Source organism: Lepisma saccharinum, chromosome 6, assembly GCF_977018435.1.
Source record: "Lepisma saccharinum chromosome 6, izLepSacc3.1, whole genome shotgun sequence".
In the NCBI taxonomy this organism is placed as follows: domain Eukaryota; kingdom Metazoa; phylum Arthropoda; class Insecta; order Zygentoma; family Lepismatidae; genus Lepisma; species Lepisma saccharinum.
This window is the reverse complement of record NC_139234.1, coordinates 61,578,699-61,592,592: the sequence shown is the minus strand read 5'-3', so window position 1 is coordinate 61,592,592 and position 13,894 is coordinate 61,578,699. Positions and strand designations below refer to the sequence as shown.

Below are 13,894 nucleotides of genomic sequence, written 5' to 3'. Positions count from 1 at the left end.
AGCCCTCAGCTTCATGTTCTTCTTGTTTAACCACCAGCTCCTCGGCAAACTGGTTGTAGATGACCTCGAGGTTGTCGACATCCGCCAGATGCAGCGTCTTCGCCTTGGTGTTGTGGCAGAAGCTGTAAATTTCATCGGACGGCTTCTTGTACTGGCAACGTAGCGATGCGTAGAATTTGGTGGAGTGCGTTCCAAGCGCATCACCGAGGATGGAAATTATCTCTTCTCGCTTCTCCTCTAAAAAGCTACGAACGTCGCATAAGCCCTCCGAAGTAATGACAAAATCTTCTAACAAATGCTGGAAAGCAGACTGGTTAGCTTTCGCCACAGGCTTGACACGCTTGGCGGATGGTGTATTGATGGAGGCTGCTTCTGCCTTCCTCTTGGTGGAGGTCGAAGGCTGGGCCCCAGATGTATTTTTGCTTGGACAAGTAAGCTTATGCTTCTTGGCATATGCAATTGTGAAGCGTTTATTGCATCCGGAACACAGTTCGGTGGCAGCCAAATGCTTGCCCGGCACGCAGGTACGACAATGTCTTGCAAAATGTTTGCTTGATATGCTTATTTTGCACACAGGGCAACTTTTCATGGAGCGCATTTTTTTGGGGGTATGTTTATTTATATGTGATCTGTTGGTGGTAGAGTGTTTACAAAAAAAAATGCCTTACGAGAAAAATTTTGTAAGCTAATTCTAATTAGCGTTAGTTTGGGGGGGTTTATTTATATATGGGTGGTGCTTATTTTTGCTACAAGTAAGTGTAAGTGGCAAGTAAGCTGGTGTCGCTTGAAGTTGGTAATAGAAATATTTTTCTCACACTTAGAGCACAGTTTGGTCGCACATATTCGCTTTCCCGGCACACAAGTACGACAGTGCCTTTGAAAATGTTTACTTGACACAGCAGTTTGGTACGTAAGGCAATTTTTACAGAACGTATAATACAGAGATTTTTTGGGGGTATGTTATTTAATATCCAATGCTGTGCAATGCAAAATATAATTGTTCACTTTTTTTTAACTATTCTCTATGACCTTACTTGGTTTTTTTTTGTTTTTTTCGCCAAATTATATGCTTTTAGTCTCCTATACAATACAATATACGTACAATATTGTCAACAGTATCATATTTGAGCAGGTCGCTTGTCACCTAAACACTACAGCTCACAGGTTGGCAAAATCTGACATGAAAGCAGATAATACGCTTAAGTCTTATTTATATATAATTTTCACGGTGGCGTACAATATTGTCAACAGTATCATATTTGAGCAGGTCGCTTGTCACCTAAACACTACAGCTCACAGGTTGGGAAAATCTGACATGAAAGCAGATAATACGCTTAAGTCTTATTTATATATAATTTTTACGGGCGTACAATATTGTCAACAGTATTATATTTGAGCAGGCCGCTTGTCACCTAAACACTACAGCTCACAGGTTGGTAAAATCTGACATGAAAGCAGATAATACGCTTATGTCTTATTTATATATAATTTTCACGGGCGTACAATATTGTCAACAGTATCATATTTGAGCAGGTCGCTTGTCACCTAAACACTACAGCTCACAGGTTGGTAAAATCTGACATGAAAGCAGATAATACGCTTATGTCTTATTTATATATAATTTTCACGGGCGTACAATATTGTCAACAGTATCATATTTGAGCAGGTCGCTTGTCACCTAAACACTACAGTTGACAGGTTGGTAAAATCTGACATGAAAACAGATAATACGCTTAAGTCTTATTTATATATAATTTTCACGGGGCGTACAATATTGTCAACAGTATCATATTTGAGCAGGTCGCTTGTCACCTAAACACTACAGTTGACAGGTTGGTAAAATCTGACATGAAAGCAGATAATACGCTTAACTCTTCCCTCTCTTTCTCTCCTCTCTCTTTTTTTTTTGTAAAAAGCTGTAGGTAGGTTGTCGGTTGTTTAACTCTTCCCTCTCTCTCTCTCTCCTCTCTCTTTTTTTGTAAAAAGCTATGGCAAAAGTACCAGTAGGTTGGCAACCTTGCTTTAGCTTAGGTTAGACAAAAAAAAAGCTGTAGGTAAACTGTCGGTTGTTTAACTCTTCCATCTCTCTCTCTCCTCTCTCTTTTTTGTAAAAAGTTATGGCAAAAATACCAGCAGGTTAGCAACCTTGCTTTATGCACTGTAAGGCAAGCCTCAAGCAAGGTTGCCAGCTCCTTGCTTTAGGCTAGGTTAGGTTAGGGTGGGTTAGGTTAGGTTAGGTTTGAGTAGGTTAGGTTAGGTTAGAGTAGGTTAGGTTAGGTTAGGTTAGGTTAGGTTAGGTTAGCCAGTGAAAGATCATATAGTAGAATTTTTGTAGAGTGGGTTGGCAACACCGACGAGCATCAAATAATGATTTCAAGCCTCAAATAATAATTTCGAGCCTCAAAAAAAAAAACATCCAATAAAATTGCCAAATATAAAAAGGGGGCAATAAACCCCCCCCCCTCATAAAAAGCTACAGTGCCCCCACAGTGTCGCCAACACTAGGCCCCCAACAGTATTGCCAGACATAAAAATACATGGACCCCTCAGGTCCTTTTATGAAAATTTACAGTGAAAAAGCTTTCATTTTTCATGATGTCAAGAGCATCTACCTCTAGCGCAGGTTGCTTGTTGCTGACTTACAGACTGATAAGAGCTTATGCAAGAGCACCCTGCTTGGCGAGCTGTAGAAGCCACAATTACCTAACCTATTTTTTTAAAAATATATTTGTAAAATCCATCTAATGTCTGAATTTAAAAAAAATATATATTATATTTGTTAACTGTTTAAGGAAAATTTTTGCAAAATACCCCGACAACGTTTCAGCTACTAGGACCTCATTACCATGAGCCTAATCCTAGTAAGCCACATACACACCTGTTCTTCGTATCGCATATACTAGTAAGTCAGATGACATCATGGGAGAATCACATTTCCCCCAAGAAGCCCACCACAACAAACGTCGCACATGCTAGAAGAAACAGGATCAGGATATTTTATGCTAAATTTACGGCTGCCTGTATGCAGTTATAGGCAAATCATTAAAAGAGCGCTCTAATATACAATGATTTCTCCTACCATGTACCCTAACATACAATTTAACATAACAAGTAAAATTTCGATTCGTCTATATATACCCAACAAAACTCAGAAACTGCCATACGCGAGAGCTAATATTTTGCAACAACTGTAATTACCCAACACTAGCAACAAGAACAAAAAAAAATATATCAATTATTTGTATAATATTAATTAGTAACTTTAGATAATATTAATTATTAGTTTTCAGTTGTAATTAATTTTAAAAAACAATTAATAACATGTTAGGTGATGATAACCAAGTGCAAAAAGCATTGCATTTTTTTTTTACACACAAACAAAACACCACATAGTTCACAAAACCTCTAACAGATGGCAGATAGTTACATGGTTCTAGTTAGGATGATTTTTGGGTTGTTGGATTGGGGTTGAAGAAGACTATTTGTTGTAGTGACCACAGTATTGTTTTTTTGTGTGTGTGTGTTTTCTGTTCTCTTACGAGAATTAATATAGGTTGTCATAGAACCCTCCAATTCATGACTTAGGAAAAATCTGTTTGGTGATTCATCACGTACACCTATATGTGAGAAAAAGTATGAATAGTGGTAGTGTTGCCAGATGTAAACAGAGGGCAATAGACCCCCCTCATAAAAAAACTACAGTAAAAACCCACAGTGTCGCCAACACTAGGCCCCCAACAGTGTTGCCAGACATAAAAAATACATGGACCCCTCAGGTCCTTTGATGAAAATTTACAGTGAAAAACCCAGTAGGTTAACAACACTGTCAATCTACGGTAGTGTTGCCAGATGTAAACAGAGGACAATAAGCCAGCTCCTTGCTTGAGGTTAGGTTACACCAAAAAAAGTTGTAGGTAAACTGTCGGTTGTTTAACTCTTCCCTCTCTCTCTCTCCCCTCTCTCTTTTTTTGTAAAAAGCTATGGCAAAACCACCAGGTTGGCAACCTTGCTTTATGTCCTGTAACACAAGCCTCAAGCAAAATTGCCAGCTCCTTGCTTTAGGCTACGTTAGACCGAAAAAAAACCTTGGTGATTTTTTCGAGTAAAATATTAGCAACACTGCGAGAAAATAAAACTTATGCCTTACAAAAACAAACCATTAAAGCGAGCCTCAAGCAAGATTGCCAGCTCCTTGCTTGAGGCTAGGTTTACCCCCAAAAAAAACCTTGGTGATTTTTCGAGTAAGCAGCTGGCAACACTGCCAGAAAATGGGGCTCATGCCTTACGAGACAAATCCATTAAGGCGAGCCCCACCGAGCCCCACTTTCGGGCGCGGTGCCGGCCCACTACCACTACTTGTTGGCAACCCAACACAACATTTGATCACGTCTGCGACGTAACTTTCTGTTGTGAAATGGCACATGCCAGTGTTGCAAGGAACACACAAATTCTGTGGTAAATGGCAAACTACCAACTTGCATTATGTGATGTAAATTGAAATTAGGAACGAGCTCAGTGACCAAACATTGCAAAAAACAGTGGAATAGAATGTATTCAAAAGAAAGTGGTTTTATTTTTATTTTATTTTATTTCAATTTTTTATTTTAATTAATTAAAACACAACAGGCACATGCCCAATTACAGTGTTCAATATGGGATGACACCATTACATAAACAAGAACATAACTAAGAAAATTAACAAGAAATATGAATGATGCAATATACATTTTACTTTTAAGAATAATTGAGAGAAATTAACTATTAGATTATAGAAGCAAAGGGAACACAGAGACAAAACAACAATAAATGACGCTAAACTGTTGGATATAACCTTACAAGCTGAATGAAAACCAAAATTCAATGAACAAAACAAAACATACAGAAATTCAGCAAAAAGATCTAATGTTACAATTACATTTAAATAGGTCTACGCTTGGATTATTCTTAGAAACTAAATTAAATAACTTGCACAGTCTCCTCATGGGTTCAGCTTCGGTCATTTTGGTTCTTCCAAAGGGGATTTGAAAGAGATCAGTTCTGGGCCTTAACATACAGTTTGGCACATAAAAATTTAAATTCGACAACAGATTAAAAGAATCTATTTTACCATTGATAAGCTTGGAGAGAAAAGTTATTTGACTTGTTTGCCTCCTTTCGTCGAGTGACTGAATATTAAAGATTTCGCGTAATATGTTGCTAGGAGTGAGTTTTGGATATGTACCATCAAGTTTAAATAGTAGATATCTGAGAAATTTATTTTGAAGCTTTTCTAATTTTTCGATATCTTACTTGAGTTGCGGATTCCAAACAAGAGAAGCATATTCGAGTTTAGATCTGACGAGCGTATAATACAGCAAGAGAAATGTTTCCTTTTTTCTAAATTGATTACCCATTCTCATTACAAATCCCAAATTTCTGTGAGCTTCGCTACACGTCAAATATTAGCAAATCTTGTAGCCAGGTTGACATCTACAGGTTACTCTATTCACTTGTCCTTCTGGTACAGGTTGTCTGGGACAAACCGTTGACAAAATAAAAAATGAATGAACTAAAAATTCCGAAGATAAATAATCTACAAGTATAATGTAATGTTCAGGGCATTACACATGCATTGTGGTATCAATCGTCTTCTGATAACCAAAGCATCCAAGGTTCATGTTGTTACATTGTGACTAAAATACATACAACTACAGTAACAACCTAATAATTAATCAGCAGCAAATATACTGACAATGTGTGCAATGCCAGAATAAACACAGGAATGTTACAGTTGTCAGAGAGCCTGTTTTACAAACTCCACAATGAACATGTAATAACCTGAATATTACATCACAGTTGTAGGTTACTTATCTTTGGAATATTTAGCTGCTTTATTTTTATTTTATTTTGTCAACTCTTTAGTGTGTCACGAAGGGGGAGGGGGAGAGAGAGATAAAGGAATGAAAGAAAGAGAAAGAAGAAGAAGGTGGGTCAGACAACCAGTACCTGGATAAGTGGATGGACATACAACAATATGAGGCTTATGGCAACAGTGTTGTCACATGGTGTGCAGCAGATGAAGGTTTCACTGTGAATTGAATGTCTGCTGTAGTACCCACCAAAACAAAAGTTGGTAAACCACTGTCACTGTTTAATACAAGGGAGAAAATTTTACAGCAAATCAATGGCACTAAGAAACACTTTAAAAGCAAATAAGAGGTACTAGTAATACAAAGCTTTACATATTTACAATCCTACTAAATTCTCACTTCAAAGGAATAAAACCGTGCATTGCCTCACCACGGCTTCAAAAACTACTCATAACAAGAAAGTGTGTACACACAGACACCCAATAAACCTCTTGATACTCATGGAAGCCTATTGACGAACTTTCACCTCCTTCCCAATATATGTTTGTAGTGAGTGGCAACAGCCAGCAGGCTGTTAAATTCAGCCCCCCCCCAAATCATGAAGTGAATACGTCTTTGTAAAGTGATCTGGATTGTAAGAGAAAGGATAGAAAATGGTAACATTAGATTCCATATGCTTACATATTCATTCTTTTCTCATCAAGTACTAACAACTTTCCTTTCTGATAAAAATACTCTTTTTTGGGGGTGGTGGTCTCAAAATAAGGCCCCATACTGAACTCTTTTAACCCTCTGTAACCCATGTGGCAGCACTGAGAGCTGCCTTTTTTAAAATGTTGCATTAATTTCCTTACCAGCCCAATAATGGTCAACAAAGCACTAGGTAACCTATTCTCACGAAAACGTAGAGGCGGTTGGGCCTTTCTTCTTGCATCTTTAATTTTCTTACATGCCTCTGAAGCAACCGGTCCCCCTTAGGCGACACTCAGTACCATGCCCGAGAGCATTTCCTATCTTAAATCATAGCACGCCAACCATAAACTTGGCTGAATTAACAAGATAAAATGACAGTACGTTGTTTGAAATGCAAATTATTTGTATGTAGAAACCATTGCAGTACTCATATGAAATGTCAAGAGTTGTCAAAATAACAAAATTGAAAAGTAACAACATTCATTTCCTTTTTTTTTTGAGTCAGTATATATATATATTTTTTTACATATATCTCCTAAAAGTAGAAGAAACAATGATGTTTGAACATTTTAAAAATATTTTGTAACTTTTTCGAGTTGTGTTTCATTTCATACATTTGATTGCTTTTATGCAAGTCAAGAAGATTTTGACTGAGAACATTTTGAACAAATAAAGCAAATAGTTTTAATTATTTTAAGAATACTATTTTGGTGCATTTTCTTCAAGAGTCTAAGCTTATAATTCTATGAGATACTTTCTCTCATTTTTTAGTTTATTTCTTTAATAGCTAATAAAAATGTATGTGTAATTCAACATCGATTTGCATCAATAATTCATGTAAAAAACGTTGGTTTTGATAGCGCGGCACTGAGGATAGGGAATTTGATTTTTCAAATTAAGTTGAAACCTTGTAAATTTTTGGTATCAGTATAGTAATGTCAGTGCCTTCCAGGTCAAGTAATAGTCTTTTTTCGTTTTTTTGTTGTTGCTACAAATTTGAAATTTTGATTTCTGCTTATTTTCAAGGTATCGTTGGGCCTTTGTTGGCGATGCTGACACAGCATCCTCAAATGAAAGCTCCCAAGCAGAAGAGGAAACCAAAGCCCGTTCTCCAGATTTTGTACCACATGTTACCAGGCTAGCCAAGTTAATGGACAAAAAGGTAAGCTTTGTTTGTCATGTAATACTTACTCATGATATTTTATCCCACCCCCTAAAAAAATCTGACAGTACACTCCATGGAATTATTCCAGTATTATTTCATGTAGAGGAGATAGCAGTGTATCGGGCAATTCAGAATACAGCTGCACTAATAGTACTGAAAAGAAACCATAAACTTTCACATGTAAATAATTGACATCTATTGTTGCAGTCTGTAAAGTAGCTCTTGCATATGTGATGATTATCTCTCTGCCACAGTACCCGAGTCATTTGCTATGAGAAATTATATTTGCATATTCTTCAGTTGAAAAATGCTCCTTGTACTGGACTCATTTCAACAGTGATTCTCTCCCTAAACAACTGTTAGGAAGTGTCTGAAATGAGCAGTGCATTTTGAAATTGAATGTATTTGTGGATGTTACTTTGTAATAGTACACTGCACAACCATCTGCTTTGCCTGTGACAATTTCTTGTCTCTAATGCAGTAGTGTTTCAGAAATAAAAAGCTTCAATTTTAATAGTTTTTCTTGTATGTACGCATTGCTTGTATTGTAGAATTATTTTCTTGTAGTTTATGGTTATTACAAGCATAAGAAAACAGTTTTTCGTTGTGATGTTTCAGGAGAACACAGGCTCCCTTCATCAGACATTTATTTATATTTTGACTAAAGATACAGTTATAACAATGGTTAGCAATTTTTTAAACAAAAAAGAATCCCTTATATAATGGATGTTGTCAATGTTACATTGTTGTAATATTGCAACCTAACTGTGAAAAGAAGCAGTTTGTTTTATTTTTATTTTAGATAAAAGAAATGTTGATCAAATTCTGGGTACGAGTCCCTAATTAGTCATCCTATCATTAGCATTTGTAGCTTTCCTTTAAATTCACTAGTGTAGGTATTACGAGTTCTAACTTTCCACTTCAAGAAATTTGGCACTATATTGTTTAACCTGCATCTTCTCAAGAATCTGATTCTCTGAAGTGTTGTTTGAATCTTGATTTGATATTTCTGGAATGTACATACCTCTCTCCCCGTAATAGATGAATAATAGTTTTTCTTGTATGTACACATTGCTTGCATTGTAGAATTATTTTCTTGTAGTTTACGGTTATTACAAGCATAAGAAAACAGTTTTTCGTTGTGACGTTTCAGGAGAACAAACGCTCCCTTCATCAGAGTGAACTTTTCAATTTTAAGTTGTTTTTGGCCACAGCATGTATGTATAGCACTAATATTGATTTTGCCCATTTAGGATACACTACATATTGTAAAGTAGAACTTGTAGAATTAAAATTTTTGCTGGTCTGTGGATATGGTAGATGTTTATATCCTAAAAAGAAGCAATCCACTGACTCAGTGGCCGAGCACATTAAGTGGTTGCCCACAGAAGTTCCAGGTTTGAGTCCCAACCTAGACATGGTTGTCCTGTGTAAGTGCCTCTTTATCACTTTCATCTAATCATCATTCATATTCATTGTCCCTATTAGCTATACGTGGCAGAAAAGTGACATATAGTAGCAATAATACAAATATTAAAAGCAATACTTTGTCATGCTGCACAGCTTCAAATATTTGTGTAGTGAATGTTGGTACGCAGATTGTGACCCCAGGCCCATCCATCCATGCAACACTAAAGCAAAAATAATTATGTTTGCAATCATCAGTGTGTGTTGAAATTATGCTAAATCTGTGAAAAGGAATGTATGCTTCCTTTGGAGACATTATCAGATTAAATACAGTCTAACCCCGATTTTATGTTTTTCAGGGGCCTGTAATTAAAAAACTTAAAAAGCAGGAAAGCATAAGGGAGGGGTGAAACTCAAGTGTCAGCAAGAAAGGACTACATAATCGACTTTTTTGGGGGTATATTGTGTCAAAAATTATTTAACAATGGGAAAGAAGTATGATAATGAATTTCTAAGGCTAAAAAGCCAGATGTGCTGTGAAAGTCAATGACAGATTAACTGGACCCACTTTCGAGGGTAGGGATGGTGGATGACTGCTTCTAACTGCTGCCTATTAGGTTCAGTTTATGCATCTGACTGTGTGAGATCTCCGTTTACTCTGTAAACTGGTAATTAGTTGCTATTTTTAGAAGTCCCAGGTAATTGGAGGGGGGTGACCATTTATAGCTGGGTGCCATGCATCTTTATATACTGTAATCAAATGTCATGAAGACATACAGAATGGTTCAGATTCCACTATCAGCTGCATATGTATCCAGTCCCGATTAGCCCAACAACATGAAGTGAACAAAACAAGCTTTGTGAAACTTATGCATGTTTAGACGTCTCAATAAATTATCAATGACGCCTGCAGGATTTTCAAAAGGGGGATAGGGTTACATATACATTTTATAGTAGTCAGTCCTCACTTTGCCATCTTTTCCTGCCTTTGACGTTTTTTTTTTTTTTTTTTTTTTTTTTTTTTTTTTTGAAATACTGGCCACACCATTGTACTATAAGAATGAGAATGGCCTTGGTTGGGAAACGGTGAGAAGTGACTGAAAAACACATTATTATTTTGGCATATATTGACGTATTTATGAATAGAAATACTTGTTTTTCATTTCCTGGCAAATCTTCTCGAATGAACATTCATAGTTTTTCCCATCAACGTTTAATATTGCATGATTTATTTTCAGCACGTGAATCATTCCGATAAGAAGGGGCGATTATATTATTCTTAGCATCATATGCATTTCCTTCCTGCACTGCTCTGTTTGTTCAAGGTGTTTATCAGATGGAAGAACAAGAAAAAAAAATAGGTTTTCTTTTTTTTTAACTCCTCGCTTTGTATCTGGTGCTCGTGTTTCCTATCGTCAAAGCAACTTTGGAGGCAAGATTCAAAACAATGCCATTTTTCTTTCCTTCAAAGTGGATGAATCATAGCTCTGGAGCCTCGAGACAAAACATTGGCACCTGTTACCAGCTGCCTGCTGCTCACAGACACCCCTCTGACCAGTTTGTAACGGGAGGAAGGGGAAGGGGGAGAAAAACAGGTGGCGGAGCAGCACCAATGCAGTTGAACAAGTCTTATCAGAAGTGTGCTCATTTCGGGCCAAGTTGCAGAAAGAAAGAAGGAGGGAGGGGGGAGAAAGATCACTGATTAGACGCTCTCCCATGCTGTCATGTCAATGCTTCGGACATATGAGCAAGATATCGTACACCGGGCATTGAAGAAAGAGAAAAGGGTTGAATCTTTCAATTACTGCATAGCTGTGCACAGTGGCAGATTAATGAGCTCTTGTGGGGGGGAGATTTTTTTTTTTTTTTACTGACCGTACGCTATGTTCGTTCAAACGCAACAACATAATTTTAGACGTCAGAGGAAAGGAGAGGAGAGATTGCTTATCGCCATTGTGTTAATTGGTTAAGATGTATTGTGTAAGGAGCTCTCACTTCCATATGAGCAAGAACATCGGGGCAGAAATACTTGGCACTTTTCAGTAATTACAAGACTAGTGATGATACCATAGAGGGCATGAGAAAGCAAATGCCCCCATGCACTTTGCACCATGCCGTGACGCATATATATGTATATAGGGGGATGTGGGAGATGGTGTGATAAGCACCATGCTCCGGCTGCCTTTACCCCACATATTCTTCGATTTTTGCCAATTTGAAGGTGATGTGATTAGCACCATGCTTAGGCAACCCTCTTGCTATTTTGGCCCAAATACGCATTTTAATGGCATTTAGATGTGCACTAAATTTAGCTGCTCTCAGAAAATATTGCCGCACCCCTTTGTTTATTCACTCATTTTCCTGGCCCCATCACTTTACAACATACGAGTTACGCAATATGCATAGAGAAAACATTCTCTGCCTCATGTAGAAGAATCATTTATCCCAACTTTGCCACCCCCCCCCCTCCACCCACACAATTGATTTGACACGAATATTTTTCCATCAGTGAGTAAAATATCACCCTATGTGCCCATAGAAACAAATTATCACTTTAGCTTGTGCGTTTTCAGCTTCATTCGGATAACCAAATGATATAGCGTCCATGAAAAATCTTCAGATTAAAAATAATCGAACTAGATCCAATCATATTTCCTTAGGAATCTAAACGAATTTCCATTGAAGAAAAAGTGCCTTTGTTATCCAGTATGGAAAAACCGTAATTTTTTCAATTTTCAATGTCTCAAACAAGAAGGGAAAAGTTTTTACAAACAGGTCCCCCCTTCTTTTTTTCGTTCCTGTCAACTAGGAAGGATTACGTAAATGTGTGGGCAAAGAAGCAAATGGTGATCGAGTCCCGTTGTCAATTTTCCACTCGTGTTTTTGTGGAGGTGAAGGGCGAACAAAGAAAGACACCTCAGTCACACACATTTTGTCCAAACTGTACAGAAGGCTTCATTTAGAGAGCATCGGTTTGGCAACAGTGCACTTGTCTGAACCTGTGGCAGAAGGGTCGGCCCATTTCATCTTCACAGGGAATGCAAGAAGTGCAGTTTTTCCCTTCCTGTGCACCTCCTCCCCCCTCCAAGGAATCATGCCTCTTCCCTCCCTCCTCTAGCAAGAAAACCTAACTTCTGGAAGTTCAAGGTCGCATGTGGAATACGAAAGCAAGAAAAAGGAGGGAGGGAGAAGTCGCATGGTCAAGAGAACAGGTTTCTGGCAAATTTTAAAACATCGTCACAGCTCGGAGAACATATAAAGCGGGAAACGGGAGTTAGAGCAAATGTAAGATTGAGGTAAACACCTATTATTTAACATGGCCTTGGCGGGGCCTGACTGGATGAACGTATTAAGCAGGAAAATGTATAATGCGGGAACATAAAATCAGGGTTTCACTGTAAGTTTTATTCATGGCTAAGTTTTGTGATCAACATCACTCTGTTCCTACCTCCCAGCCTCGAGGATTCATAACAATGAATGCTGAATGGACCCAAGTGGTACTTGGACCTCAGGTAACGTAAGGTGTGTTGCCTATCTACATGATACGACAGATTATGTATTTTTGGTAAAAATTGTATGTGTAAAAAAAAATATTTTTTATGTTGGATTGTCATGCAATGTAGTAATCATGATGTTTTATTGTTTTAGGTTCAGATGCCAGTAGCACAGTTACCTCACATTCCAGGAAAGCTCTTGTTGACAATGAATTCCATTAAATCTCTTCAAGAGCTGCATTCATTTTTCATCACACTGAGTCAGTCCTTTTCACGGTTGCACTCCCAGAGCCCACCGGCACTTTTGCACCAGGACAGCTCTAGTATGAGAATATACACACCCAAAGCAAGTGCAGAATCGTCCAGAGGAATGAACGATATCATGCAAGATATAGAGTCAGTGATAGAGAGAGATTTCTTAGAACCAATGCCTACACGATAAGGTAAACATTTCCATATAATCATCGTGGTGAGCATATATATATATGTGTGTGTGTGTTGCAAGGTCGCATGGGGATCATATATATATGATCTAAGAAACTGCTAAAAGGTAACTGTATCAAAAGCATTTATATTCTGCACATTTCCATACTGTGATGCATTACATTGCAAAGGATGTTCCTTATAGTTGATTACAAATCTAGTCACCAAATAGAGAAATTTATAGTGAACGTTGAACAGGATATAAATATATATTTTGTCATACTATTATTGTGCAATGATGGTTGTCAAGTGCCGAAAAGTCTTTTGCATTGTATATTGTAATCGTTTTTTTCTTTGTACCTTTAAGGAATGGGTTTTTATTGATGGAACATTCTGTTTTGTTTGATGACAACAGATAGAAGAATTTTATTTTCACAACAAATCACTGTGCTGAACTTCTGTACATGCCACTGTATATTGTATTATATATATTATAATGTAATATATACTATATTATCTACATATTTCTATTCTTTGTAGTAAATAAGGTTTAAGAACTAGGAAAAGTTTTGCAAAGCATCCTCCTACCTGTCCCATATTAAAACAAAGGAGCATCTCCCCAGCCAACCCCAAGGCTCACGCCAACATCCCCTACTTACCAATCTCCACTTTGAACACTGGTTATGCTTAAGATAACATTTATCTTGAAGGTTTATTATGTAGACATTGGTCATGGTTAACATGACACTTCTGACACACATTTCATTTTAGTAATAGATTGAATAATTGCAACACTATTGTTGTTAGCCAATAGAAATATTAGTTCCTTGGAAAATTTGCTGATCAACCTTTCTTTCTTGTAA

At 37.3% G+C, this 13,894-nt stretch overlaps 1 protein-coding gene across 6 annotated transcripts in view; it reads left to right on the top strand.

The window, feature by feature from the left end:
* Window positions 1–13,894, top strand: part of LOC145988814 (protein DOP1 homolog) — a 135,237-nt gene that overhangs the window by 120,449 nt on the left and 894 nt on the right. For 4 of the 6 annotated variants that reach the window (XM_083124012.1, XM_083124015.1, XM_083124013.1 and 1 more), the window contains 2 exons: window positions 7,569–7,704; window positions 12,763–13,569. In XM_083124012.1, coding sequence (XP_082980138.1) covers window positions 7,569–7,704; window positions 12,763–13,050 — 424 coding nt within the window. In that variant the 3' untranslated portion in view covers window positions 13,051–13,569. Of the gene's footprint in view, window positions 1–7,568; window positions 7,705–12,762; window positions 13,570–13,894 lie in introns of those variants that run through there. The other 2 variants (XM_083124016.1, XM_083124017.1) reach the window with 2 other exon arrangements.